The following is a 26474-nucleotide window of genomic DNA, read 5'->3' as shown; positions in this document are numbered from 1 at the left end:
ACTTTGGTCAGAGGCAAAAGTAACTTGGCTCCAAGGGAAACTAAAACAGTAAGTCAGACTTAATCCTTGAACCATTACCCAAGATGAACTTCATCAAGATTGAAAACTAGCCTAATACAGAGCGGTTGAGAAACCGAAAGAAGTAAGAACATAATGAGCACCCACTTTTCAACTTGGTAAATCATCATCTTATATTAGACCACTTTCCACTAGTGTTTACAATGTCAAAGACAGCAGTATCATGACAGATAATTTGATTGTCACACATTTCCGTGTTATCAAAAAGATAACAGGTACACACCACGATGTCATTACACGTATCCGAATTATACAATGTAGTATTTATAAAGTCATCACTAGTACCATACTTGCCAAAATGCAAGGTCAAAAATACGGCTTGAATAGTGATTTTTAATAAGACTTACTATAAGCATCTGTTTGTGTCACTAGGTATACAATATAAACAAAATTACAGCTTAATGGTGCATTCAAATTACAGAATAAAGTAGCTTTCGCCCCAGAACCCTCCGCAGCTGGGCCCCCACCTTAGGGGAGACCGACCAAGAGGGTCTGCGCATCACAAGGACTATAGTATTTTCCAGCATAAATAAAAATAAACTTCTGGCACTGGAGACATGGACTGCACAGAAAGCTTGTTTTCAGCTCGCACTCACTAAATAAATGAAGAAATTCTCTACAAACTGATGATCTTGTTTATTCATCAGTTGGAGCTGGATTATTCCACATTGAGCTTCTATTCATCGATGAATTTTTCCAGCCATACGAATAGTGAACTCGGCTCTGTCCTATATAACTCAATCTACACAACCAAACAAATGTGTCTGAGTTGGGCATTCAACTTGGATTAAAGAATTTAAAACTCTGGCAGCAGTAAACATCAAACAGAAACCTGAATATACACATTGTTAATACTTCAAGGCGATCTTTCAGCATCAAGATTCAGATTCTCTCCTGTTCCAATCTTCCCCCTGACTTGACATGGCATTTAGCCGCTGTTGCAACTGGCAGCAGTAGAAAATCATGTTATGAAATGAGAATGCAATAAGATACCGTGAAGAAACCTTTATCCCATCCCTCTGTGCTTCCCTTCATTTTTCCTTCAACCTTTTTTTTTGGAGGTTTGTTGAGAGAGAATGCCACTGGTGATCCTAATCCTGATAGAATTTAGTTCGTAGTCTCTCTTATAGTTTATTTCATTTTTTTCAATCCACTCGAAATGTTAGATGACCTATTTGCATTAAAGAAACCGATTAGGTATTCACCTGCATGTATTTAAGCTTTTCAGTAGTTAATTCATCCGTCAAGCTACTCATCCTGCACAATTGAGGTAAGATCAGTTTAGGGAAAGGTCTGTATAAAAGAGAAGCATGACAGTAAAGTTGATCTGAGTCCACAGCTAGCTCACCTAGCTTGAAGCTCGGATATTTTGACTAGCAGCATGCGCTCCCTCTCAGAAACAGCTATATCAACCTGAAAAATAGATGAAACTCTGAAATCTTGACGAAAATGAATGTGACAACAGACGATTTGATGACTGGAATGTCTTGGTAGTATCCAAGTAATAAATATAGAGATATACATGATGAAATACTTCAAAAGTACTTAATATGAATACTTCAAGGCACTGAGATTAAAGTTCATACGAAATTGTCAGCAGCAGTTACCTAATATATCAGTTAATTTAGTTGCTTATGGAATAAAGGCTAAATGAAAATCAGGTAAAAGATGAAATCAAACAACTGCTGATAGAATCTATAGAGTAATTGGTCACAGAGGTATCACAACTACTGTGGGTGGGGTGCAGGGGTGGGGCAGGGTGGGGTGGGGTGCGGCTGGGTGGTAGCGTGGGGGACACCCACCTGTCAAATGATACATTATGCTATGTACTGCAATGCATTTGCCATTACTAATAAAACGTCTTCTCTTCTCTGTCATTTGTAATAACAGTGGTCTAACACTTGAAGTTCATTTGTGAGTGGTACGAATATCATTAAAAGAAACTTGAAATATGACGGGCAGATATTTAACAAGTTAAGCCAAATTTATAATCAATAAGACGGTAAACAGATTATCCAATAATCCAAAGTTTTATCTTACTTGTTTAACCAGCTATTTAGACATCATTGAAGGAAATCAGAGCATTATATCTGGTTGCAAACTCTAGTTGGGTTTAGGATGCGAACGAAATACTTTTAAAGGGTAAAGATAAAAAAGGGGCAAAACAACTCTAATAAAATGAAAGGGTGGAAAAGATGGTATGAGTTGTACCTGACCAATTATCAGGGAGTTCGTTGCCTTGAATACTATGTCATGAGTACAAGGAAATTCATCCAAATAATTTAGAAGCGCGTGCTACTTGGGTATATTCATAGTAGTACAGTTTAAAAGCATGAGATAAGACATCTATAGTTCATTATACAAGAAACAAAGTTTTTAGCTAGAGACCTAACTACTGGATGGTGTTGCTGTCCTGCGACATGAGATGGAAAATCTTGAACATGAGCACAATTAACTTGAAAGAAATCAATTTCAGTTTAGTCATTTTTAAAGGGCATATAGTTTCTACAGACTCTTCCGAAAAGCATATTGTAGAAAGCAGACATGTACTTACACATCCATTATTCTCTGCAACACACTGTTGAGACGACTTTCCATGTTGCGGAGCTGAGATAAACCAAGAAATTCAGAGTATTGCAGAAACCATATTACCATTAGAACACGTGTTCTCTACACAATAAGATTAGACATATCTTAAGATTTTTACTCACCATCTCCTGCCTCGGATGGTTGCAAGCTACTCAACAGATTCGCAATTAGATCCTAGTAATAGAAAACAGTAGAAAGAAGGAGAGATTCACTTTTCAATAAGTAGAAATAGGAGTCTGTTAAAAAAATGGATAAGGGACTTTTTATTCTTCTGTTTTTTTATTAGGAAAGGAAGGCATACTGAGGAAGTAGTCTTATATTCCTACCATAAACTTGACATATTACCTGTTGGATTGATGTCTGTTGAAAAAGATTTTGTAGGTGAGGCATCAGAACTGAGGCAGGAATATTATCAAGGCCAAGCTCCTTTGGTATTCGACTGGGAGGCTGAAAATTGATGAGCAATATCCTACCATTAGATCCATTAATTCTTTTTCTTCTATTTTGTTTCAACTTGTTTAAGAAAAATGGAGCTTTGATATGGGGAAGGGAAGTTTTTTATTTTCTCATATCATTTAGCCGTGGTTTTTAAAGAAAGGACCAATTCACAAACCATCAGTTTAGATTCCAATATCCAGTCTCCAACACTAGCAGTCTTCTTCAATTGTGACCCCTGGAGATCAAATGGATCTTATGTCAAAGATAGTACAGGATGTAGATTGTCTTGTGTTAAAATATAAGGCAATGCTACAAAGCTTACTCGACAAATTGTGGAGAAACTGTACACGATGCAATATCTTAGCATACATATTGTTTTAACAGAAATGGCATACCTTTACAAGATCTACATTTTCTGATGTCACAGAAAACCTCCCTTTTATTTGAACCAAGTTGGCCGTGGACTTGTCATCCGAAGAATCTTTGAAACCTGGAGAGAAATAATAATTATTAGCATAAAGCAAAGTCCAGCTTCAGTTGACATGTGACTGGACAAAGACTATCCCTATAATACACAATAAAACAACTTGTGCGGAATGCATTAATACCCCCAGATGAGTTAATTGGGGCTGATTTACTATTTGCTGAAGCTCGGTTTGGAAGCATTAGAGGGCCACTAAAGCTGGGCGCCCTTCGTACTTGATGAGCTTTTTCTGCTTGTTGGTTTTCAATCTTACTTCTGTTGCAGAAGCACAAGTGCACAAGTTACATGAGACTAAGTTCTCATTTAGATAACATGGAGCAAAAGTGCAAATAAAAAGCATCTAAATTTAACAATTTATCATACTTGCTACGCACAACGCAGTGAGAAAACACAACAGATAACATCCTATTGAACTAATCCCTAGTCTCAATATTAGCCTCATTAAGAAGTTACCAAAGCGCTAAACATAGACTATGAGAATTCTTTATCTGTTAGTATTCTTTTTTTTTCTTCAAAATAAATGGAGTAATTATCTGATAAAGAAATGGATAACTGACAAGAAAGATGGAAAGAAGACCAATTTCGAGCTTATGGTTCGGAAAGCTTCAGGCACAAGGTAATTTCGATAAATTTCTTTCGGCATAACAGCTGATTACATAAACTGATAGAAACAACTATTTGTTCCGGAATCATCAGATTTAAAATTGCCTTGGTGAAACACACGATACAGTAGATTAAACAAAACAGTATAAGACCTTTCAAAGTTTCCAGCTCTTTCTGATGCCGAATGACTTAACTCAACACCTGGCATAAGTGGTCCACTCTGACTTCGACAAGCTTTTGCTGTTTGACATTTACTCTTGGCTTGCACTGCATCTTTATCTGAGGTAAGGGGTGGCAGCTCTGTTTTTGATGAATTCTTCCTCAATCCGCCTTCCTCCTGATGGTCGGAATCCAGTTTATTACATTCCAAGTCTTCTCCCTTCTTTCTCTGGCATTCAGCTAATCTCACTTCACCAACACTTCCTTGCTCACTGGAAACAGAAAGTATTGAGGGAAAATTCAATAAAAATTGACTGACATGACAATTACTTATGATGATATATAAAAGAAATGGTAGTGTTTCTCATATGATACCCAATCTATCATATTTGATGTTGATGACAACCTTTCTCATATTTTCTCCTGGAGACAGACATGCTTATGCTACCTTTGAGAAAAATAATTATTGTCGACAACAGAAGATATGAACCCCTAGGAAAATACACATCATTTATGGAAGAACTCGAGCTCATTAATATTTGACGTTCAAACCATGATCAGATTTCCTCACTGCTATTTAATGCTACAAAAACATCAGAAACTAACTTGGTATTTCTTCTACGATTTGTAAATTACAAGTGACTGACTCATAGTTCACTTTGTTAAGCTTAAAGAACTCAAGCTCATTAATACTTGAATTCAAATTATGATCAAATTTCCTCATTTCTAATTAATGCTACAAAAACTTCAGAAACTAACTTGGTATTTCTTCTACAATTGGTATATTACAAGTGACTGACTCGTAATTCTTTGTCCTCGCCTAACTGTGTAACATGGAGTAGATACAAGGGTAATTTCTACAGTCGCTGAAAAGAAAGTGTCGTATATACCTGGAAATGATATCTTGTTTTAAGGATGATTTTCCAGCATTTAGAGCAGAAACTGAATTCTCCTGCCAATATACAAACATTCTCATGACCGGAGATACTAGGGAGCTAAACTAGATCTTTAAAAATCCAAGAATGTATTACTATTTGTTGCAGATACAACAACAACCCAGTGAAATCCCACAAAGTGGGGTCTGGGGAGGGTAAAGTGTACGCAGACCTTACTCCTACCAAGGTAGGACGGTTGTTTCCGAAAAATCTTCAGATCAATAAAAGCATAAAAGGAGGTTTTGTTGCAGACGAATAACTTGAAAATATAGCTCAAAAGGTTTTTTTAATATAACTCAAAACTGCATAAAATAACATTGCTAAGGACCTTGTAGTTCATATAAGATTTTATGCTTTCATCTTCTTCCCTAATCTCCGGTATTTCGTCATCATCTTGCACCTGCCACAGTGAAAGTGAAGTCAGTCTTTTTTGAGTTCAGAAAACACAAAGAACAAGTTGTAATTATCTCTATCACTTTCTAGATGTCTTTTCATGTACATACCATTGAAGCTTGAAACTTCAAATCCTCCAGATCAAAGTTCCAGGCACTAACACCTCGTTGGTATTCACTCTGAAAAGAGCACAGAAGATATTAGAACAGAACAAATATCAAAGGAGTCAACCATCCTGTTTATATTTAATTTTAGGAGCCACTGGGAGAGAAATTAAGAAATTATACGCTAAAATTACTAGTAGGCAAAAGCAAACCACCTCAAAAGGACAATTTCTTTGCTATTTATGTCAAGAATTGCCCTAATCTTAGGCAGAATACACGTATGCAACCATTTCAGCCAAGAACATATAGCAAAAAGAACAGAAATTAAGCTTCAGATAACAAATAAATGCATGGCACTGAAGAGTGCCTTTCTCAGCCTTTTTTGGCTAAAATCAAGTGTAGCATAAACACAAGAAACTGAAGATGGTCTAGCTTATAAGGCAGAAAAGTACCAAAAGAAAAGCTTCAACAGAGCTTTACAAAGAGAGCAGCAAAGTAGCAGATCTCCCCTTTTTGGGAAGTTGAGAACAACATGACACAACAAAATGCCATCAATCAACAAGTGCCTGAAGCAGTTCCACAGGAAACAAAAAACAATTGCCTCAAACCTGTGATATTGCTTCCTGCTCGGATGAAGGCATTTTCTTCGAGGCTAGTTGTGCAGCATCTTTAAGCTGCAGTAGTTCCGTCAAGGAAAAGTTAAACGATGCTAAACAGGAAAAAACTTAGAACTGACCAATATGAGATACCTGGAGGATTTTTACTCGGCTCCCTAGCGATGGTAAGTCGGCAAACAGTTTCTTTATAGAAAGCTCGGAAGGCTTAACTTTTTTGAAAAAAGTGTGCTTCAACAATTTTTCAGCAGTTGGCCTTTTAGTTTGATCTTTCACCAAGCACATTGCAACCATTTCCTTGAATGACTGTTATAGAATTAAAATGTTTTGGATTTCATACATTAAAAGAACACAAGCATTGAACCACACTCTAGAACAAGATCATCAAAATATATCTATCATGTAAATCAACCAGTGCAAACTAAAAAGACTACCTTTGAGAATTTCTTATCACGGTCATAATCAAGTCCAGGAGGAGCACTGTTTATGGTCATCAGCAGAACCTATCACAGAAGAACCAAGGTCTCTAAGTTCATGTAACACATGTATAAGCATATCACTTGAAAATATATATATATATATATATATATATATATATATATATATATATATATATTATAACAACTTGTATTAACAGTAAAACTCTGCTACAAAAGAGGCTGAGTTGTGATCTTTACAAACAAAAGTATAAGGGCGCACCTAACAAAAACTTGCACTTTTCCGATTAAATCTACCAGTTCTCCTATCTACCCCGACACATTTTTTTACACCAAAAATAGAAAAGACTAAGACAATTCATCCTAATTTTCTGAATAGGACTGCTAGTGTGCTCAAAATATCTAGAGTTCTTTTCCTTCCATATTATCCACCATATAGCAAAATGATTATTCTTGAACACTCTTGAAAACTATATACCTTCATTGGAGGGTACTTCGAAAATGGTGCATGACCATGAGCCAGCTCTAAGGCAGTTATTCCAAATGACCAAATGTCAGCCCTGTAGATGGATGATGAAAAAGTCATGCCTCTCAAAATGTAAAGCAGTCCTGGTAATTATCAGAAATTCTCTCTGAAACCATAAATAAATAAATATTTTGGAAGACATATCCACACAAATGTTTTACTTGGTCAAACAAATTGTAATATTTTAATCAAAGTTCAATATCACATCTTAACAAGGTATGCAAATGTGTGCGGTGCTACAGCACCAAGTTTATACAGCGACAAGAAAACTCACTTGAAATCATATCCAGTTCCAGGCTGCAAAACTTCTGGTGCAATCCTACAAACTCAATTGAAACAACAATGAGAAAACAGAAAACATTCAAAGAAACAAAGACCGTTGGCGAATCGAGTAGTAAGATGCTTATATACTCACCAGCATGGAGTTCCTGTAAAGGTATTTCTAGAGCGCTGCCTGTCACCACTGTCAAACATGCATGCAGAAACACCAAAGTCAGCGAGCTTTACTACCCCATTAGTGTCCAGCAATATATTCCCAGCCTGGAGTGACACCAAATGTCAGAGAACAAACACAAATATCACCAGTTGAGGAATCAGCATCAGGAGGGAACAACAGTTCTAATAAAAACCTTAACATCTCGATGAATGTGCCCATGTTGATGGAGATATTCCAAAGCCTTGAGAGTATCTTTCAAGATAGAACCAATAACAGCCTCCTCAAATCCATCTGGATATGCTATCTTCATGAGGTGCAGACAAGAACCCTCGGCCATGAAGGGCATCACCACCCAAAGGTAGTGATCAACAACGAATGAACAAAATGCTTTTATTAAATTTGGATGGCCAATTAAACTCATTGTTTGAGCTTCCCTACGAATATCATCCTGTGAAAAAAGTATAATTTGTTTTCAAAAAACGTATAGAAACAAAACTATACACAAATAAAATTGTAATTTTACGAGATTGCTTTAACATGACACCTTAACTGCAAACCATAAGAAGTCTTCCTTTGCAGCGTTTACTCAAAAAGGCAAAATGGTGTGTTTTCCAAAATTGGTTTTTTAGTCAGTAAATGAAAAGCAAAAAGTGTGTGCAACAACAAAGAACCAAAAGTCAAGGAAAAGTATAATGCCTCAACTTATAGAAAATCTGACAATCTCCTCTTTCTTTTTGGTAGGGGGGAGGGGATCAAGTATCAAGAGGCACAAATGTGGCTGTTGTTATGACATGGAATGCAAAATTTTAAAATTAAATACCACATATATCGAGCAGCCTATTTCTTAAGATGATGGAAAGGAAATCTCTGTATGAAAGATGGATACATCAAACAGAAATTTTGCAAGAAACTACTGCCCAAGTGTAACAAGGGCATACCCTTTTTTGCACTTTCGTACCAAGCAATAGCTTTAAGTGTCACAGGGAGGAGGTCCAACTGTAGTTCCTTAATTGAGTATGGATAAGAGTCCAAATGGTGAACATCGAAAGTAGAGTAGATAGAATCTAATAGCAATATATCATAATGAGGATCAAGTGTATTTTTCTATTTTTGAAATGGTAAGTATTACTATAAACATAATAGCACAAAGATTTTGCCTGATACATCCCAAAAAAACAAAGTAGACTCTGACTATCTATGTAAAGATTCTATAAACTGTAACATGAAAAAAGAATCAAGTATTCATGTTATGATATAGTGAAGTTGAAAATGGAAAATGGATTTTGCAGAGATTTTAACCCGAATGATACCTTAACTTTATGAGCAATCTTGGTCCAACTGATGGAAACTCCCAGAAGGAGCATATAGAACTAATGCAAATGTCATCTCTTCCACGCATCCAAGCTAAATAAAAATCACAAGCAGGCCCAATTTCATTTTGCTCCTCAATGGCGGTATATTTTTATTACAGATAAACTCTACAAAATTTATTGGAAGTGATTCTCTTGTTTGGATTATTTTTTTTATGTGTGACTAGTGCTATAATTGGAGGACAAAATGAAGCTGATGAAGATCTCTATTGTGGTCACTGTAACCTAGTCATGTCAAAACATGGGGATTTCTGTCATTTATAATGACATTTTATAGCACAGAATTCTTTATCGAAGATGCCAGTTCTGTAGATAACTTCTATAATGCTTGAAGATTCCGGCCCTGAAGACAAGAAAGGCTAATTCCAAAGAGCTTATTCGTCTAAGACATCTTTACCGAAAGAAAAAAAAAGACTGAGCTTCATTACTCAAGAGGTTTCATTGAAGATTATAGCTATTCTTTCCAGAGTGCCCTCGAACTGGAAGAGAACAATGGAGATTAAAAGTAATGTTATTCAGATAGGCATAGTAAACCTGAATCTTCCAAAGGAGTTCAAGAGAAAAATAGATAACATCCGAACCTGCAGATATTAGCAGCTCCAACCACTTCAGATATGAACTAGTTAAATAAACTATATTTCAAACTCTGTCGCATTGCCCCAAAGTCGTGCATTTTGTATACTATTCCAAAAGTAGATCTAAGCCAGCACATAAGTTAATATGACAACTACACCCATGCAAATTTAATGATTCAACTAACAGTTATCACTTGGAACTCTTAGGAAATGAAGCTTGTTACTTAAGCCTCTTGCACACTACAACAATAACACACTACAAAGTTGAGCCCATTTTTTAGCCAAAGCTAAGAAGCAAACCACAATTCCATACTGAAAACTTCTAGCCCTCATTTCCCCCAAATCAAAAAAAGAAGCCTTCATTCAACTCTGTGATCTAAATACACCAAGTTGCAACCCAATCCACTCCGAAATACTTATACATATCTACACAAATCATTTAGCAAAACATCAACTAAACGAAAACCAATTCAGAGGCAGATCCACTATACAGAGAGATGATTCCTGAACGGATGCAGTCTATTACTTTCTCAATTTTTCTATTTTAGATGATCCGAGCTTCGAAGAGCGGGATCGATTCTACCTACTATAAAGAACTACATCTACTTCGGAGTCAAATCAAGTCAAGTCACATTCAAACTCAATTCCACATACATAAACAACATAATTACACCTAATTTTTCGTTTAATAACATCAAAAATCCACTGTTTTCAAGCTTCAATGAATAGAAATTAATTAATTCAGCATCGAAGAGATAAGAACAAACCAGATTGCTATTACAGCGATCGAGATCCAAGCACTTTACTGCTACAACTTCATTGAAGGGTATATAGATCGTTCTATACACAGTTGCACTTGCTCCATATCCAACTTCTTCTAGAATCTTATAATCGCTCGGATTCACCGAGTAACTTTTCTGACCGCCGGGCATCGGAAAACCACGAAAATCTGATCGGAAAACCAGTTTGAGTTCACAACACTTGATGAATTGTTTTGAAAAACGAAATTATTAGCTTTCGTTCGATATTATTCAGAAATAATATTTGATTTTGGTTTCTTCTTTATTTTTTGTTATTTTATTTTTATTATTATTTCAATTTTACGTGTTATCGGTTGACAGCCATGAGAAGGGAAGCTTAGGGAGCGGAGGAAGACGTACGGGTTATGAAAATTGGGTCGGGTCGGACCTTTAGTACTGCAAGTATGATGACGTGGAGAACCGTACGGAGGTACAGTACGAATACGGGATGATGACGTGGAGACCCGTGCGATGGTACAAATACGAATACGGATCCGGGTACTTATGCTGACTTGGAGAAATGCATTTAGCTTGTGATGATGATGATGACGACTATTTTTGTTTTTATTAAATTTTTCTTGTTGTTAGATTTTTTGTTTTTGAGTGACACTCCACCAAAAGCTGTCGATATTTTTTTAATTAATTTTCTTGTTGTTAGATTTTTTTTATTAAAAAAAAATATTATAAGAATAAATTGTCACTTTAGTTTCGTTTACGGAAAAAAAAATGACAATTAATTTAATAAATCTATTTATTTAAAGAACAGATAGAATTTATATGTTTTATATTCTATAATTTCAAAAGATTTGACGTAAATCTTAGAAATCTGACAATATTTCATTTAGGTTAATATACTAAATCAAAAAGATTAAATTAAAATTGAATGCTAATATTAATTGTGCTGAAATTATTTCTTACATGATAATTAATTTAGTGAATTAAAAACAACAACATTGCATAATTGATTTCTAATGAATCCTATCAAACGAAATCTTAGTGTGATATTGTAGCAATTTTAATCTCCTCCACATCTTTGCATTCTTTGGCTAGCTCTAGGTAAAAATGTCAGCCAAGTAATTGGCACATGGGCTGGACCACCCATACAATTTAAGTTGTCCTTTAATTTCTAGCTACTCTTTTTATTTAAACAGTAACATGTCATAAGCCTCATTTGCAGTCTACAAAATTAATATTATGGCTAGTGATCTGCAAAAATCAATTCATGAAGATGAACGTGCCGAAGAATGCTACAGCCTTATCGTAAATCTCCTGCAAGACTCCGGATTTCCAAAAGGAGTGCTACCACTTAAATACCTTGAAGAATTTGGCTATGTTCGCAAAACTGGATTCGCTTGGATGAAACAAAAAGCCCCTTACGAGCATTATTTTTCTTCAATTAAAATGCTCGCTAGCTACGCGATGGAGATTACTGCATACGTCGAGAAAGATATATTACATTTTATTTCATATAAAGATTTAAATTGTTGGAGATAACCTAAAAAAAAACTTTGGGTGTATGTTGTTGAGATGAGCATTAATAAAGATTAAAACAAGATTTATTTAAAAACTTCTATGGGAATTGGAAGGTCTTATCCCATTACTGCTTTTATGACTGATGAGGAAAAGGGTAAAAGTTAACGCTGGATAAACTTATTTTAAGTATTTTTTAAGTTAAAATAGTTATTAAGCTTTTTTATGGTGTTTTGGTAAATGAAGAAAGTCCTTTTGAACACTTATTTTAAGACAAAATAGCTTTAAAAAAACTGAAAATAAAAAGTTGGAATTTCCAATTTTAAAAAAAAACTTATCCAAACAGGCTTTAAGTATTGTATAAGATTTGGTTCCTCTCTATTTTGTGTTATCTTCTTTTTCTTCAAGTTCTTACTTAAACGAAAAACATATTTCTTTTTTTGAAATTAATGATTTGAATTTAATGAAGGAAAAAAAGTTTATAAATATTCTTCTTTCATCTTTTGGTCTAAAAATACTTCCAACTTATTTATTTGGCTCAAGCATACCCACGTATTGAAAATGGTTCAAAAATATCCTCCCTCCACCTTTTGATCTAAAAATACTCTCAATCTTTATTTTTGATTCAAGAACACCCCTCTTTTCATCTTTTAGTCTAAAAATATCATCAACCCAAATTTAATTAAATTGAATTCTTTTACTAATTAATTAATTATTTTATTTGTTCTAAAAGATAATTTTTTTCAGCTCGGTACCTAAAGATCGATCATTTCAAAAATTAACAAAGATTAATGTCTATTAATCACACATGCAAATATATGTTCTTTTTATGAGCCAAGTTTTTTATTACATGGTTTTAAAATATGAAGAAAGAAAAGAAATAGACACATGAAAAAGTCAAAGAATTCAATATTTAGATCATATTTATGTACATAACAAATAATTTTAATATATATATATATAATGTAATCTTTTGATACACCAAATGACAATATTAATTAATTTGTACACCCTCTTTGTGGATAACACATATATGCAAGATGGATTTAAAATTTAGATTCTATGAATTCGATCAATCATTTGAAGTTCTTCACATAATTCATTGTATTTTTTTGATTTATGGCTTATATCGAATATTTGTTGTAATTTTAGTGATACATAAATTTCATAGACCTAGGATATATGGCCAATTACCTCATGGAAAGATCGATGTGCATAGACCAAGTGAGTAGGGATGCATTTTATAATAGATCGCTTGTGGAGCCTGATAAATCCAGGTTTGTATCATACTCTTCTAAAGAAAACAATACTATAGCAAAACATGAAATTAGATATGTAATGTATCGATAATTCCTAACTAATCTATTGTCAAAACATCTTGGCTAATTGGTTTTTTTTTATAATTCATTGCTAATCAGTAGCTAAATAGAATTAGCATGAATTTTTTACAGTTTAACTACAAATTTATTCCTCGTAAATTTCTCATTTTCTAGTAATCAACGTCATAGCTAGCTGAAAGGGGGCCGCTTTATAGACCTAATTTGCGACTCTCTAAATTCTAACAAGTGATGGCCATATCCCTATGCCAAATAAAAATCAAAACTTTTAAATTTGTGGTCTTAAATATAAATTTAAATGGCTATAAAAATATGTCATTAAACATAAAATAAGAAGTTTAAGGTCAAATAGTTTATAAATAAAAAAGATATTATACTTTATCTAATGAATTAATAAGGAAATAATTTGATACAAAATAAAAGAGTGTAAAATTAGAGAGTAATATATATGAGTTAAAAGAAATAACATATTAATGCAACAATTTCATGGTTGAACGTTCAGTAATTAATTCGATCGAAAATTGTGTTATAGAGTTAGATCTTTTTCAAGTGGCACCTATTCTAATTTCTAACTTGAGAATTAATTGAGAAGAAATTGAAAACTGCACCCCAAAAAAATTCTTTGCAAGTTTGGCAGAATAGTGAAAAATTCTTTTATATTAACTATGCAAATTCTAATTGTAGGTACCAAACTATAATGCAATCTACCATATATTGCATGTGAGAATTATGTATACATCTCTTAATTTCTCTTTTAGGTTTATACTTGCACGTAAGAACCATTAGAATTAGCTATATTGTCAAGCAGAGGTGGCAAATCGATTCATTCAAATCTATCCAACATATAAATTGTACAAAATTCATTAAATATTTATACATTTTTAACAATAAACCAATTATTATTTTATATTAAAACGATTATTCAAGAGCTTGATCAAAAGCCTCTATATACGTACCATCAATAAAATACTATTATAGTAAGACTCATAATTTGGCTCCTAACCATCACGTTCGCCTTTGTTTAGGAATGAAACCTATTTTTTCATTTATTTTTTTTCTTCGGATATCTACACACACAACATCAAAAACAGAAAAATATAAGTAAGTAAACCAAAATTCGAGAGGCTTTTTTTCAAATTTTTTTTCTTATAATTCATTACAAATATTATTTTAGTTGTATATGACTTTTTTCACAAGAATTATATAAAAACAAGTTATATATAAAGCTTGCATGACTATTATGAAGATTTATCTAGTGAAGTTTGATTTGATGATATAAAAAATATTATTGAACAAAACTTATAGCCTGTTCGCCAAGCTTTTAAGAAGTTATATAATAATTGAAATGTTTAATCAAATTTTTTTTGAGATACTATATAATGCAGTGTGTTGTTCTATACCATTCTTCTATCCTTCAGCGGGAAACGATCGCATTTATCTTTCAGTAAAATCAAAGTGACTTCATCTTATATTTATGGCGGGTAAGTCGGAACAAAACGCTGTCGTTTTAGACAAGCAGAGACCGGCGGAGGCTCAAAAACCAATGAAGCACCACCTCATATTGGAGGATCCAGCGGCGGCGTTAGCAAATGTCCGCCATGAATTCGGCGAGCACGGCGGCGTTAACATGTCCATCGAATCCTCCATTACTTTCACCGTCATCGAGCCGGAGAATTTAAGCCGAATGTTCGCCGGCGAAGTCGGACCTGATCACGATTTCTTCATCTATAGCCGTCACTTCAATCCAACCGTCCTCAATTTGAGCCGCCTCATGGCGGCTCTCGAGGGCACTGAGGCTGCTTACTGCACGTCTTCTGGTATGTCGGCGATCTCGTCGGTGCTGCTCCAGATTTGCAGCTCCGGCGATCGCGTAGTGGCTTCGCGTTCGTTGTACGGTGGGACATATGCTTTACTCGCGCATTTTTTGCCGAAGGCGTGTAATATAACGACGTCGTTTGTGGATATTAGGGATTTGAACATGGTTGAGGAAGCAATTGTGGAAGGGAGAACGAAGGTGTTGTACTTTGAGTCAATTTCTAATCCGGCGTTGATGGTTTCCGATATTCCGGAGTTATGCAGGATAGCGCACCATAAGGGCGTAATTGTGGTGGTGGATAATACATTTGCTCCGATGGTGATTTCTCCGGCGAGATTGGGCGCCGACGTCGTAGTACATAGCATTTCCAAATATATTAGTGGTGGTGCCGATGTTATTGCAGGTAAAGTCGATGTATGTAACTTAAACTAGTTAAAATTCTGTGTGTGTATCAATAGAAATTGAACATTATTTTATTTTGTACACAGGTGCGGTTTGTGGACCGGCAAGTCTGATTAACTCCATGATGAATCTTCGTCAAGGGGCACTTATGCTACTAGGCCCAACCATGAATGCCAAGGTTGCGTTCGAAGTTTCACAGAGACTTCCTCACTTGGGCCTAAGAATGAAAGAGCATAGTAATCGAGCTCTTGTCTTTGCTACTAGAATGACCAATCTTGGGCTCAAAGTAATTTACACAGGCTTAGAAAACCACCCTGATCATGCCCTTCTCAAGTCCCTAGCCAATAAAGACTATGGCTATGGGGGAATTTTGTGTGTTGACATGGAAACTGAAGAAAGGGCTAATAGTTTAATGAATGTTTTACAAAATTGTACTCAATTTGGGCTTATTGCTGTGAGTTTGGGTTATTACGAGACACTCATGTCATGTTCGGGCAATAGCACAAGTAGTGAAATGAACAATGAAGAGAAGGAATTGGCTGGGATTTCGCCTGGATTAGTGAGAATGTCAATTGGCTATAATGGTACATTGGAGCAAAAATGGAGCCAACTTGAGAAAGCATTGTCCCAAAATGCAATAGAAAATGACCTTACAGAGATCTCTGAGACATTGTTTCGTAGTGTTATTTTCCCTCGTGATTTATAATACTACAATTATCTCCCTGTAACGATTTATTTAATCTATGATCATTAATTTGAAACAATTAGAGCCCAACTAATTTGTCCTTTTTCAATATTCCCTTTTGATATAATTGATTTGCTAACATTTTTTTTTACAAGAAACACAATACATAAGCTAATTATTATCTTTAATAAATTGATCTAAATAGTTGTCAATCCAATCAAACGTAAACAATGAATTCGATCCGCTATTTAGTTAAATGTCCCATTTATCTTTTGACGTATGGACTATGTTGGGTCCTCATATTCTAAAAGTTTGGCCCAAAAGCCCAGCCATTCCGAGCCGAACGGGTTTCAGTCACCACTAAACCCTACATATAAATTTTTGTCAGCTGTGGGGAGAAGCTGAAGGAAGAAGGCGAAAATGCAGATATTCGTGAAAACTCTGACCGGTAAAACAATTACTCTGGAAGTTGAATCCAGCGATACCATCGACAATGTTAAAGCCAAGATACAGGACAAGGAAGGTATTGAAATATCGTGTTTTTGAATGTATAAGCTTTTCTATTGGCGTAATTATATGATTGTTTTTGTATAGAATTTGTGCTTATATGTTTTTCGGTGCTTCAGGAATTCCACCAGACCAGCAAAGACTGATTTTTGCTGGTAAGCAGCTCGAGGATGGCCGCACTTTGGCTGACTACAACATCCAGAAAGGTCAGTGAGTTGTGGCTAAGCCTATTTAACATTCAATTAATAGAATTGTAAAATTTAACCAACTTAAATAAAGAATAAAAACTACTAATTGTATCTATTAGCACAAAATATGTGCATGTGCGGAACCAGAATTATAAAAAATATATATAATTTTAACTATGTTTAAACAATGTAATCTTTCGTTTCCGCCCATGAATATGAGTATTAGCTGGTTGAGTCAAAATTAATAGAGATGTTAAGATCACAGATGTGAAAGTTGAATGATTTGATTTTTTTTGTATTTCATAAATGCAGAATCAACTCTACATCTGGTGCTGAGGCTCCGTGGTGGAATCATTGAGCCATCGTTGATGGCTTTGGCTAGGAAATACAATCAGGAGAAGATGATATGCCGCAAGTAGGTTTCATGATAAAATTATAAGTAGCTTTTTTTTGGGCTATCTCTTTCATTATGCTTATGAAGATAATAGTGAGTGCTAATATTTTGCACTTGTGATATATTGGGAATCTGACATGCAGTTTTAACATTGTAAACTATTATTTGGAACTCCTAGAATGAGATTCCCCTTAGTAGCAATGTAAGTAAGGAGTATTGAGAGGACAATTTGTGGATTAAAGCAGATAGTGCTTGAGTAAGATGATTGTTACTGTTCAAGTGTTATCTTGGATATTTGCCTTTAGGAGAAGAGGGGAGAGAAAAACATGTTGTCAAAGTATTTCCCATAACATAAGTTAATTAAACATTAAAGATACAAATATTCATTCCATGGTGTTGCCCCTACCTCACCCCCACAAAAAAAATTGTGACTCCATTATATCGTTGGATATGCTTTTAGATAGTATGCTTGGCAATTAAATATAAGTACATTCTCAAGTTTCTAGCAATTGAATACAAGTCATTAAATCTCAAGGACAGGAAGTAAAACACTTTTGAGTTATAATTGTGAATACAAACTGTATTAATACACGATATTTTGAAATTATATCAATATGTGATTCATATGATTTGAGTTGTTGCATACTTTATGATCAATGTGTAGGGTTGTACTCGATGAGAGGCTATATACAGATGTATAACGTTTTAGCTCACACAACACACTGGTGGCATGATCTTCTTCCTCTGATGATTGATTGTGGAGATCAGATGATAATATGTTTCTCATTTCAGATGAGCACACCGATTATGTGTGAGTGGAAGATGTTAGAAATTAGAATTCACCTATAAGGGTTGCTTTTACGAGCCTACTAGGGTAAATATATAGCCCGAGTTTATTCTATTTAAGTAAATCTACATTGTATGACAGAGATCTACGAGAGAGAATTCTCACCCTATAATGACCTTATGTCATTGCTTATGCGACATAAGTCGATAGCTTTGTTACCAATGAAATAATCATTAACACATTAATCTATACAAAGTAGGCAAGAAACAAGAACTTTAGGGTATTCGTGTAGTGGATGCAAATAATTTAGGATGAACCGCGGATGGAATTACTTGTCCATGCTGGTTGTCATGGTAAATTGGAGTAGACTCTTATGTCACAGTCCAGACCCAGTTTGATTGTGAGAGTAGAGAACATGGAAAATTTGAGAGTTCTATCTCTTGTACATCTCTAAGTCGTACATTGTAGGTGTACTATCGAATATATGTACCCTAATGTGTTTTTAGAGCACCCCATATGGGTGGACTCTAATTTCCAACATTTGAGTCCCATTCTTATACAATCCTTTCTTTGTCTCCACTTCCACCAACCCTTGACCTAGCTCTTGTCTCTTTCTTTCCTTTTCTTTTTCTTCCACCTCCTCCCCCTAACATTATCTTCTCCTCGCTACACCACTGTCCCATAATCTCTATGCTCAGCAGAATTAAGCCACCACCCCATAGTGTTAGAAATTATGTTCTTTTAAAATTTATTGGAGTTAGTTTTCATCTTTGGATCTCTGTGCTTTTCCCTACAGTAGCAACATTGTAGGCTAGATTTTCACCTAATTTGTCATGTTCAAATGATTTCATAAACATTGAACTTATCTAGCAATTGCAGATGTTCCATGTTTAGTTGGTGTTATTGTTTTTCTGGATACTTTGTACTATTTGATTTGGTAAAAATTGTATTTTTATTGTGTTCTGCTCATAGATCATTTTCTTCTACTCCGCCCGTTCAATTTGTTTGTCTTACTTGCCTTTATATTGTACCAAAGATGCTAAACTCCAAGATTCTAGCATCTGCCTGGGTTTCGATGGTTGTCACATTGCATCCAAGTTGCTTCACTACTCGCAGAGTTGATGGATTGCTGACTACTAATGATTGCAGGATTAAAGTTTTTAGTGTTTGCTTGCAAGGTTTCCAAAATTTTAGTATCACACTCCTTTTTGAACATTTCAGAAATTTTCGGTTGCTCCTTAAGTCTGTCAAAGTTCTTGCAGGTTGAGATAGACCTACTTTGGATGTTCATTGTTCAAAGTGGGTAAAATTCAATGGACCAAATCTAGTGACTTTGCTTGTTTATGGCCCTAGCAAAACGAATTCTTCTCTTTTAACATGCTGATATCTAATTTTATGTCGGTTATTTCCATCTGACCGTTAGCTAATAATATGCATTATCATCATGCTTTCCTTGTTCTTTTTCTTTCTCCTCCGATAGTTGTTTCTAATGCATGCCTTGTTAAAAAAATCTAAAGGTGCTATGCTCGGTTGCATCCTCGTGCTGTCAACTGCCGCAAGAAGAAGTGTGGACACAGCAACCAGGTTAATCTCATCAAATACTTATATTTTACTCTGTTTCCTTTGATAAATTGACATTTGATTTAGCTAACAACAATGATTTGTTTTTGGCGATGCAGTTGAGGCCTAAAAAGAAGATCAAGTAGATGCTGAATTCCTATTGCTGCCGACTTGTAGTTGCTCGGATTTCCTTATCAAAAAATATTGTACTTGGATTTATTGTTGGCTTTCCTGTTCTATTTACCCTTTAGAGATTGATTTGACTTGTATTTGGAAGGTTTATGAAGAGTTTTTGCTACTTTGATAGTTCTTGCAGGTTCCCAATTCCTTTCAATTAATTAGCTTTACGTTCTTTAAGATCAGCTCAGTGTCAATGTGCAATTCTCAGGCTATGTTGTGAGATCAAAGCAAGTAGCACGTAGTCATTGCTAATTTGCTATGTTGTTTATGACCTATCAACACACTTATCTTTGTTGCTGTTGTACTAGATACGAGGGAAATAGTCATGTATTGCAGATACGTGCGAATCACATTAGTTACATATTATTCATTTGGTCCATGAACATGCTGATCATCCGTGCTTGACAATCTGATGATGATGAAACAGTTATGTTGATTGACAATCCATTGAATAGTGTATCCCAGTTATGATATATATTCTGATTCTGATTACTGAATTCACTAAAATGTGCTTATTTCCATGTGCTACGACATGAATAGAATCTAGTGAATGTAGAGGTGTAAGTGTAACAGACTTTTGACTATATATTACTCCCTCCGTTCCAAAATAGTCATTTTAGTGGAAACAAATTAGTTCAAAATAAGTATTATTTTAGAAATTTCAGATAAAAGTTGGTATGTTTTTTCAGTTATATCCTTACCCACTCCATCTTATTAATAATGTTTAATTTTTAAAAGATGTTTATTAAATAGAATAGTTTAGTAAAATACATATTATATTTATTGATATTTATGAATGTGATTTTTACTAGGATGACATTTATTTGGAGATGGAGGGAGTACTAAAGAATTAGTATAGTAGATTGAATCTAAGAAAACTTCTTTGCGTTTAAATGCAACTCGCTTAATTTGCTATATCTATATTCTCTCTTCTCCCTCCATTTCAAATGTAGAACTAAAATTTTTACTAACAGAATTTAAAATATAGCTCCTAGAGGCATATGTTTTAATACCAATTTATAATCATCGAAGGTTATGATGCGATGGATAATATTAGTTTGCTTTGTTTCTAAATTTTCTCATTTGTTTGATAAAAAAAAAAAGAATCTTCTCTATCTTATTATTACTCAATATTAATTAATATAAAATATAGTGTAGTTGAAATATGTGCACAAAAAGGAGTAGCACTAAGTATTATTTTAACTTTTCAACTACACCCAGAGTCCCAATACACCTTTTCCTAACTAACAACTTTATTATTGGCACATTATTCCCAGAATGATTAGAAACGTCCAAACTAATCAAAATGTTGATTGTTGTGCTTTCTGAATTCATTAATATAACTATATTTAATGTTTTTTCATTCTGTCATTCATTATCTTAATTTTAAAATAAAATGCTAAATTAAAGTGATGATAGCGATAGTAACACATCTGCCTGGCTACATTGCTCTAGTGTACCAAAGAACTTGGGGCTCCTTATAAGATTTTGACAATTCTTTCTCTTTTGAATTGGTTTTTGATGGGGTATTAATTAGGTCAGTAGTGGAGTCACATATTTATAAGGGGTATCGACTGCCTTGAAGCAAGACAGAGGAGTTTGATCAAATTGGGCGTGGAACGACTTTTTTAGATTCTTGGTTTTAAGGCAATAGAAAGAGAGAAGGAAAAAAACTCCTGCCCCAAATTAAGGGATTCGACGACTTCATCAAAAATTTCATTGTGTAGCTAGGTAAAAGTATTCTAACATTTATATACATGTATATATATATATATATATATATATATATATATATATATATATATATATATATATTAATACTTCTATTGGCTTCTACGCGATTTTAATTCTTTATATTTTGACATTTCTAAATTGAAATTCTGGCTTCACAACTGAGTTAGGTCTTGCAAGGCCTAATTTGATATGATATTAGAACCAAATCCATTAGGTCCGATGTGGGGCACTAAACCGTATGGAGTATATGGATCCCAAATAAAAAAAATGTTCAAATTTGGGCGTGAGGGGGTTGATGAGAATGATCCCACGTTAAATCGAGACAAAGACTTAAACTTCTTATAAGACTTTAACAATTCTTATTCTCTTCGAGTTAATTTTGAAGTGTGAATTATGACTCAGACTTTAAAAAAGAATGACAATTTGTTTTTAAAAGGAGTAAAGGACAAATGAATAGCTAGTTACAGCTTGCAAAAATTAAGGCATAGTTTGTGTATGTGAAAGAGTGGGTAGAAAACAATGTGAAAATGTATAGAAATAAGAGAAATGAAGTCAAAAAAGTAGCTTTGGAAATTTCATGTTTTCCAAGTCACAAAACCATATGTCATAACTAATCAATTAATAGTAGTAGAAGTATTAAATCACTGCAGCATCTTCACCTCGAGTCAATGGTAAATTAAACAAACAGAAAATTCTACTATTCATATTAAGAAATTAATCCAAAATATATAAATCAAGTCGTGTCACATGTACTATAGATTACAATTTACATAATTCTAAATGTATGTGGTGTTTCAATTTCAAATATATATACACATCATTTTGTTAGTTAAATATAAGCTAACCATTTATGTTATTTGAAACGTGAAATTCACAAAATATTAATAGTTCAAATATGTTTTTTATTATCAACTAATCTTAGACAAACTATGAAAATTAGGATGGTCAATTAAAAATAATATGTCTAAAAGCTAAACTATGTATTATAAGTGTTGAAGTAGATTCAAATTCCAAAACAATCTTGTCATGACCAGAATAGGCCAAAGCAATCAAGTGGCAAGGATGTTTCAATAATTAGCCTAATGTGCCATTGTGCACACACAAAACTTTAGGGTAGTGGGGGTGGGGGGTTCCACAGTAAAAAGAAAAGAAAGGTAGCAATGACAGAGTTAAAAGGAAAAACATGAAAAAGGTTAGCTACTCTAAAGTCTATACTATAAATTTGAATGAATGAATTGTGTCCATCTTTCACTTTTCATGTTGACTCCTTAAAAGTTACACATCGTCTATTGTCTAAAAAGATGGGAGTATCTACTCTCTATAACTTCAAAATTCACCATCCAACGATGCGTATCATGGATAGAGATGCTTTTTTTTTAATTAGAGATTTTGAATTCGAGTTTTATATATAGAAAAAATCTTGATAGGAAGCGCTTCACTTCGAATGGAGCCTCGACGCGAATTCGAGTATAGTCGAGCTCCAATGCGGATGTCTGACATCTAGCGAGAACAAAAAGAAAGCAAACACTTCAAAATTCATGACCAATATATATCATCCTTGATACTCACTCTGGCTCATATTAGATGAGTACATTTTATTTTACATGGTGATTAAAAAATCATTTACAAATTGTTCAACTTTACTATTTTGTCTTTGTTCATATTAATTAGCCTTTGAAAAAAAAATTCTTGGATCTTCAAAATTTATTTAAACTTTCAAAGACCATATTGTTTGTAGAGGTAAAATAAATTTTTTTAATTAATTCTATCATAATTTAAAAAATTATTAAATAATATGAGATAAATATTTTTAATAAAATATTCATCTAATATGATACGAAGGAAGTACATTTTATCTTTTCCATTTGGTAATTTATAGGCCATCACATTGATTAGTCTAGCTTCACATTTTATCATTAATTAATGTTAAATCACACAAATATCTATGCAATATTTTCAATCACAAGTTTCAAAAAAAAAATCATCCTTTTTAAAATTTTCTACTCAATCAAACATCACCACATAAATTGAATGTTTTAGTAGAATGTCTTTTTTTTTTTAACATCTTTTCACATGGCATGTTTTAGTCAACAAGATTAAAAGACATTTTTATACATTTGATATAACTTTAATTTAGAACTACAAGATTAAAAAATTTCTTTATTTTCTTAAATTCCATGTCAAGTCAAATCAAATAATTCTTTTTGAAATGAAAGGAGTACTTTAAACATAAGTTTTTATTTTTATTTTTATTTATCATTTTTAACATATTAAAGAAAAATAATTTTTTATTTTACTTTCAATATTAATTATTTAATTTTTAAAAGTAAATCTTAAGAGCCAAGATTATACATTATTTTTATTTATTTATTAACAAACGTGTAAAATCTAAAATGAATAAGTAAAAGCCAACTTGAGAAAAGTATAATAGTATCAGTAAATGAACAGTTGTAAAATGTGTATGTCTTCGAAATTTTCCCCCGCAAGCTTAGAAAAATGAAGTTACACTCTGCACGAGGCTTCCCTTTTTCTCATCTTACCCTCTTTTTTTTTTGGTTGCTATTTTTATATTTACAAAAATATAATTTTATGCTTCTTTTACCTAAAACATGTAAATTTTTGCACATCTTATTTGTCATATTACTACGTAAAAGATTCTTTTATTTTGTTTGCAAGTTTAGTTTTTACCCAATCTTCTTCCTGATATTAGTATTTGTCATTTCATTGTCAAGTTTACGTATTTATGTCATGACTTAATTCTTTGAGATATACATCTACTTCATTCTTTCTAATTCCGACATATCACATTCGTCTTAATTTATTTGACATATATTTATATTTTAGAAGTCAAAACAGTTTTTACTTTACCGCAATTTTTAATTTTTAATTTGAAAATTCAGAGTGAATTTTAAATTTTTAAATCAGTACTAAGCCAATCTTATATAAACGTATTTTTTTCTGAAGTAGTTCAGATAAACACCCTCCCTCTCACTTGGATCCACCACATAAATAGTAAGATGGTAAATATATATTAAATATTAAATATTTTAAATTAAATTTCTAACTTCGCAACTAATAATATAACATCGTGCGTGGTTAATATCATGTTGGGGTAAAACGAGATTGAGACATAAAGAAAGAGAGTTATTATTTTTTTTGGAAATTGGTCGTGGTCATTTCAGGATTCAAATATAACTTGTTATAGTTGTAGGCATCATGGCATATTCTCCCTATTACCCCGATTATTTTTACTTATCCACTTTATACTTTACATATTTTTTATAAAATAATGATTAATATAAATATTTTATCACAATATTTATATTAATTGATATAATCTTATGTCTTAAAAAATACGTAAAAAATAATAATTCATATATTAAAAATGATAAATAAAAAATTATTTTTAAAATATTGAACAACTATAAATGAATGGAGGGAGTATGTTGGCTATGCTTTTATGACTTACTTTTGTCCTTTCTTTCTTTCCTCATCCTATATTTATTAACCCATTCATTCATTCATTCTCACACAATATACTTACTATACTTTCTTTCATCTACCATTTTTTTTTATAAATTTTCTTCTCCCATATATCTGTATATTAATACAATTCACAACAATATGAAGTAAAAGAAGAAGAGAAGGAGGAATTAACAATTTTTGTTTTGAGGGGAATGTTGTTTGGCTCGAGGCCACCAACTTCATCTAATGTGTACAATTCTTGTTAGTGTCGTCGGACCAGGCTTCATTCCCCCCAAAATCTCGCTTCCTCTTACAATCACACAAAGGCGATTTCACGATTTGAATTCCACGAGGTGAGATTTTTCTCGCTCAATTCATTGTACTTTTGAAATTATAGCTCAAACTATAATACTAATTTGCTGAATTTTAGTAAATTTTCTCCATACATATATATATTTTTAGTATGTTAAAAAAAAGGAGGGAGTGGGGGGGTGGAGGGTTAAAACTCCCCTCTAATCTCGTGGATGTAGGTATGTATATATGAATCTGTTGAAGATTGTGACAATTTTATCTAAAATGTTAAATTATTAATTAGATAGAATACATTTTTATTTATTAATTATATTCTCAATGTGTCTCCTCACATGTATGCGTAATTTTCTTTATAGGCCAAACAAATGGTTATAGATAACACATACACTTTTATTTTTTTAATATATTTTCAATATGATCATACAACTTTTCTACAGTAGGATTACATATGTTCGTTTATGCCCTTCAGTTCTTTTTCCATTGTGTTCCACACTTCTTGCTATAAATGTAGTATCGCAAACATAAATTTTAGTATGTCTAAGATTTAATAATTTTTTTTATTTATATAGTATAGTATTAGAGTACTTTTTATTTATACGATATAACTTTCTACTGATTACCCATATTATGCCACTATTGTTATATATATTGATTGACTTTTAAAAGTATCATCATTACATTCATGATGATCATTATTCTTGTTAGGGTTTTCTTTTAAAGTTGCCACACGTGAATTAGATTTCTTGGGGAAGTCTATGAGTTTATAACACAATAATAGAAGCATTTTCTATATATAGTCATGATAATATATCACGTTCTTATGTCATTTTTGCTTTTTTTTTCTTGGTGATAAAAATATGATAGACTCAAATAAAAATAAAGTCTGGCGTATATTCTATTCTTTTTCGACTTTATTTATATTGTCTACAAGATTTAGTGACATCATGATCACTCAAAAGATAGATTGACATAAAAAATTTCTTGAAATGAAGAAAAGGTTAAATTAAGGGAGGTGAAAAGAATATATCCATTCTAAGCTTTTGCAAAGGCTAGCGTACGTTTTGAGAATAGTCAGAGAATAATTTTTCAAAAGCTC

At 33.2% G+C, this 26474-nt stretch overlaps 3 protein-coding genes across 5 annotated transcripts; 2 read left to right on the top strand and 1 right to left on the bottom strand.

Moving 5' to 3' along the window:
• Window positions 1–273: 273 nt before the first annotated feature.
• On the bottom strand, window positions 274–11012 carry LOC129888640 (serine/threonine-protein kinase BLUS1-like). Of its 3 annotated transcripts, none has more exons than XM_055963585.1 (22): window positions 10509–11012; window positions 7990–8244; window positions 7776–7900; window positions 7635–7679; window positions 7313–7394; window positions 6832–6900; window positions 6533–6703; window positions 6392–6457; window positions 5790–5858; window positions 5615–5686; window positions 5242–5303; window positions 4345–4623; window positions 3714–3844; window positions 3501–3595; window positions 3281–3340; window positions 3013–3114; window positions 2790–2841; window positions 2633–2685; window positions 1427–1491; window positions 1284–1335; window positions 923–1022; window positions 274–820 (listed from the first exon to the last, which is right to left on the bottom strand). In XM_055963585.1, exons 1-21 carry the CDS (start codon window positions 10671–10673, stop codon window positions 954–956), a joined length of 2139 nt encoding a protein of 712 aa, XP_055819560.1. In that variant the 5' UTR covers window positions 10674–11012; the 3' UTR covers window positions 274–820; window positions 923–953. The 3 variants fall into 3 exon arrangements, with proteins under 3 accessions (XP_055819560.1, XP_055819559.1, XP_055819561.1); XM_055963584.1 differs by having other exon boundaries at window positions 911–1022; window positions 10509–11008; XM_055963586.1 differs by lacking the exon at window positions 10509–11012 and adding an exon at window positions 9107–9196 and having other exon boundaries at window positions 911–1022.
• A 3733-nt stretch (window positions 11013–14745) lies between these two features.
• On the top strand, window positions 14746–16331 carry LOC129888641 (methionine gamma-lyase-like). The gene is made up of 2 exons (XM_055963587.1): window positions 14746–15567; window positions 15653–16331. The coding sequence occupies exons 1-2, from the start codon at window positions 14823–14825 to the stop codon at window positions 16270–16272; spliced, it is 1365 nt and encodes a 454-aa protein (XP_055819562.1). The 5' UTR covers window positions 14746–14822; the 3' UTR covers window positions 16273–16331.
• A 211-nt stretch (window positions 16332–16542) lies between these two features.
• LOC129888643 (ubiquitin-60S ribosomal protein L40) lies at window positions 16543–19996 on the top strand. The gene is made up of 5 exons (XM_055963588.1): window positions 16543–16774; window positions 16878–16964; window positions 17259–17361; window positions 19645–19711; window positions 19807–19996. The coding sequence occupies exons 1-5, from the start codon at window positions 16672–16674 to the stop codon at window positions 19831–19833; spliced, it is 387 nt and encodes a 128-aa protein (XP_055819563.1). The 5' UTR covers window positions 16543–16671; the 3' UTR covers window positions 19834–19996.
• The last annotated feature ends 6478 nt before the right edge of the window (window positions 19997–26474 follow it).

Source organism: Solanum dulcamara, chromosome 5 (assembly GCF_947179165.1).
Source record: "Solanum dulcamara chromosome 5, daSolDulc1.2, whole genome shotgun sequence".
In the NCBI taxonomy this organism is placed as follows: Eukaryota; Viridiplantae; Streptophyta; class Magnoliopsida; order Solanales; family Solanaceae; genus Solanum; species Solanum dulcamara.
The sequence above is the reverse complement of the archived record's forward strand: the minus strand, read 5'-3'. Positions and strand labels throughout refer to the sequence as shown.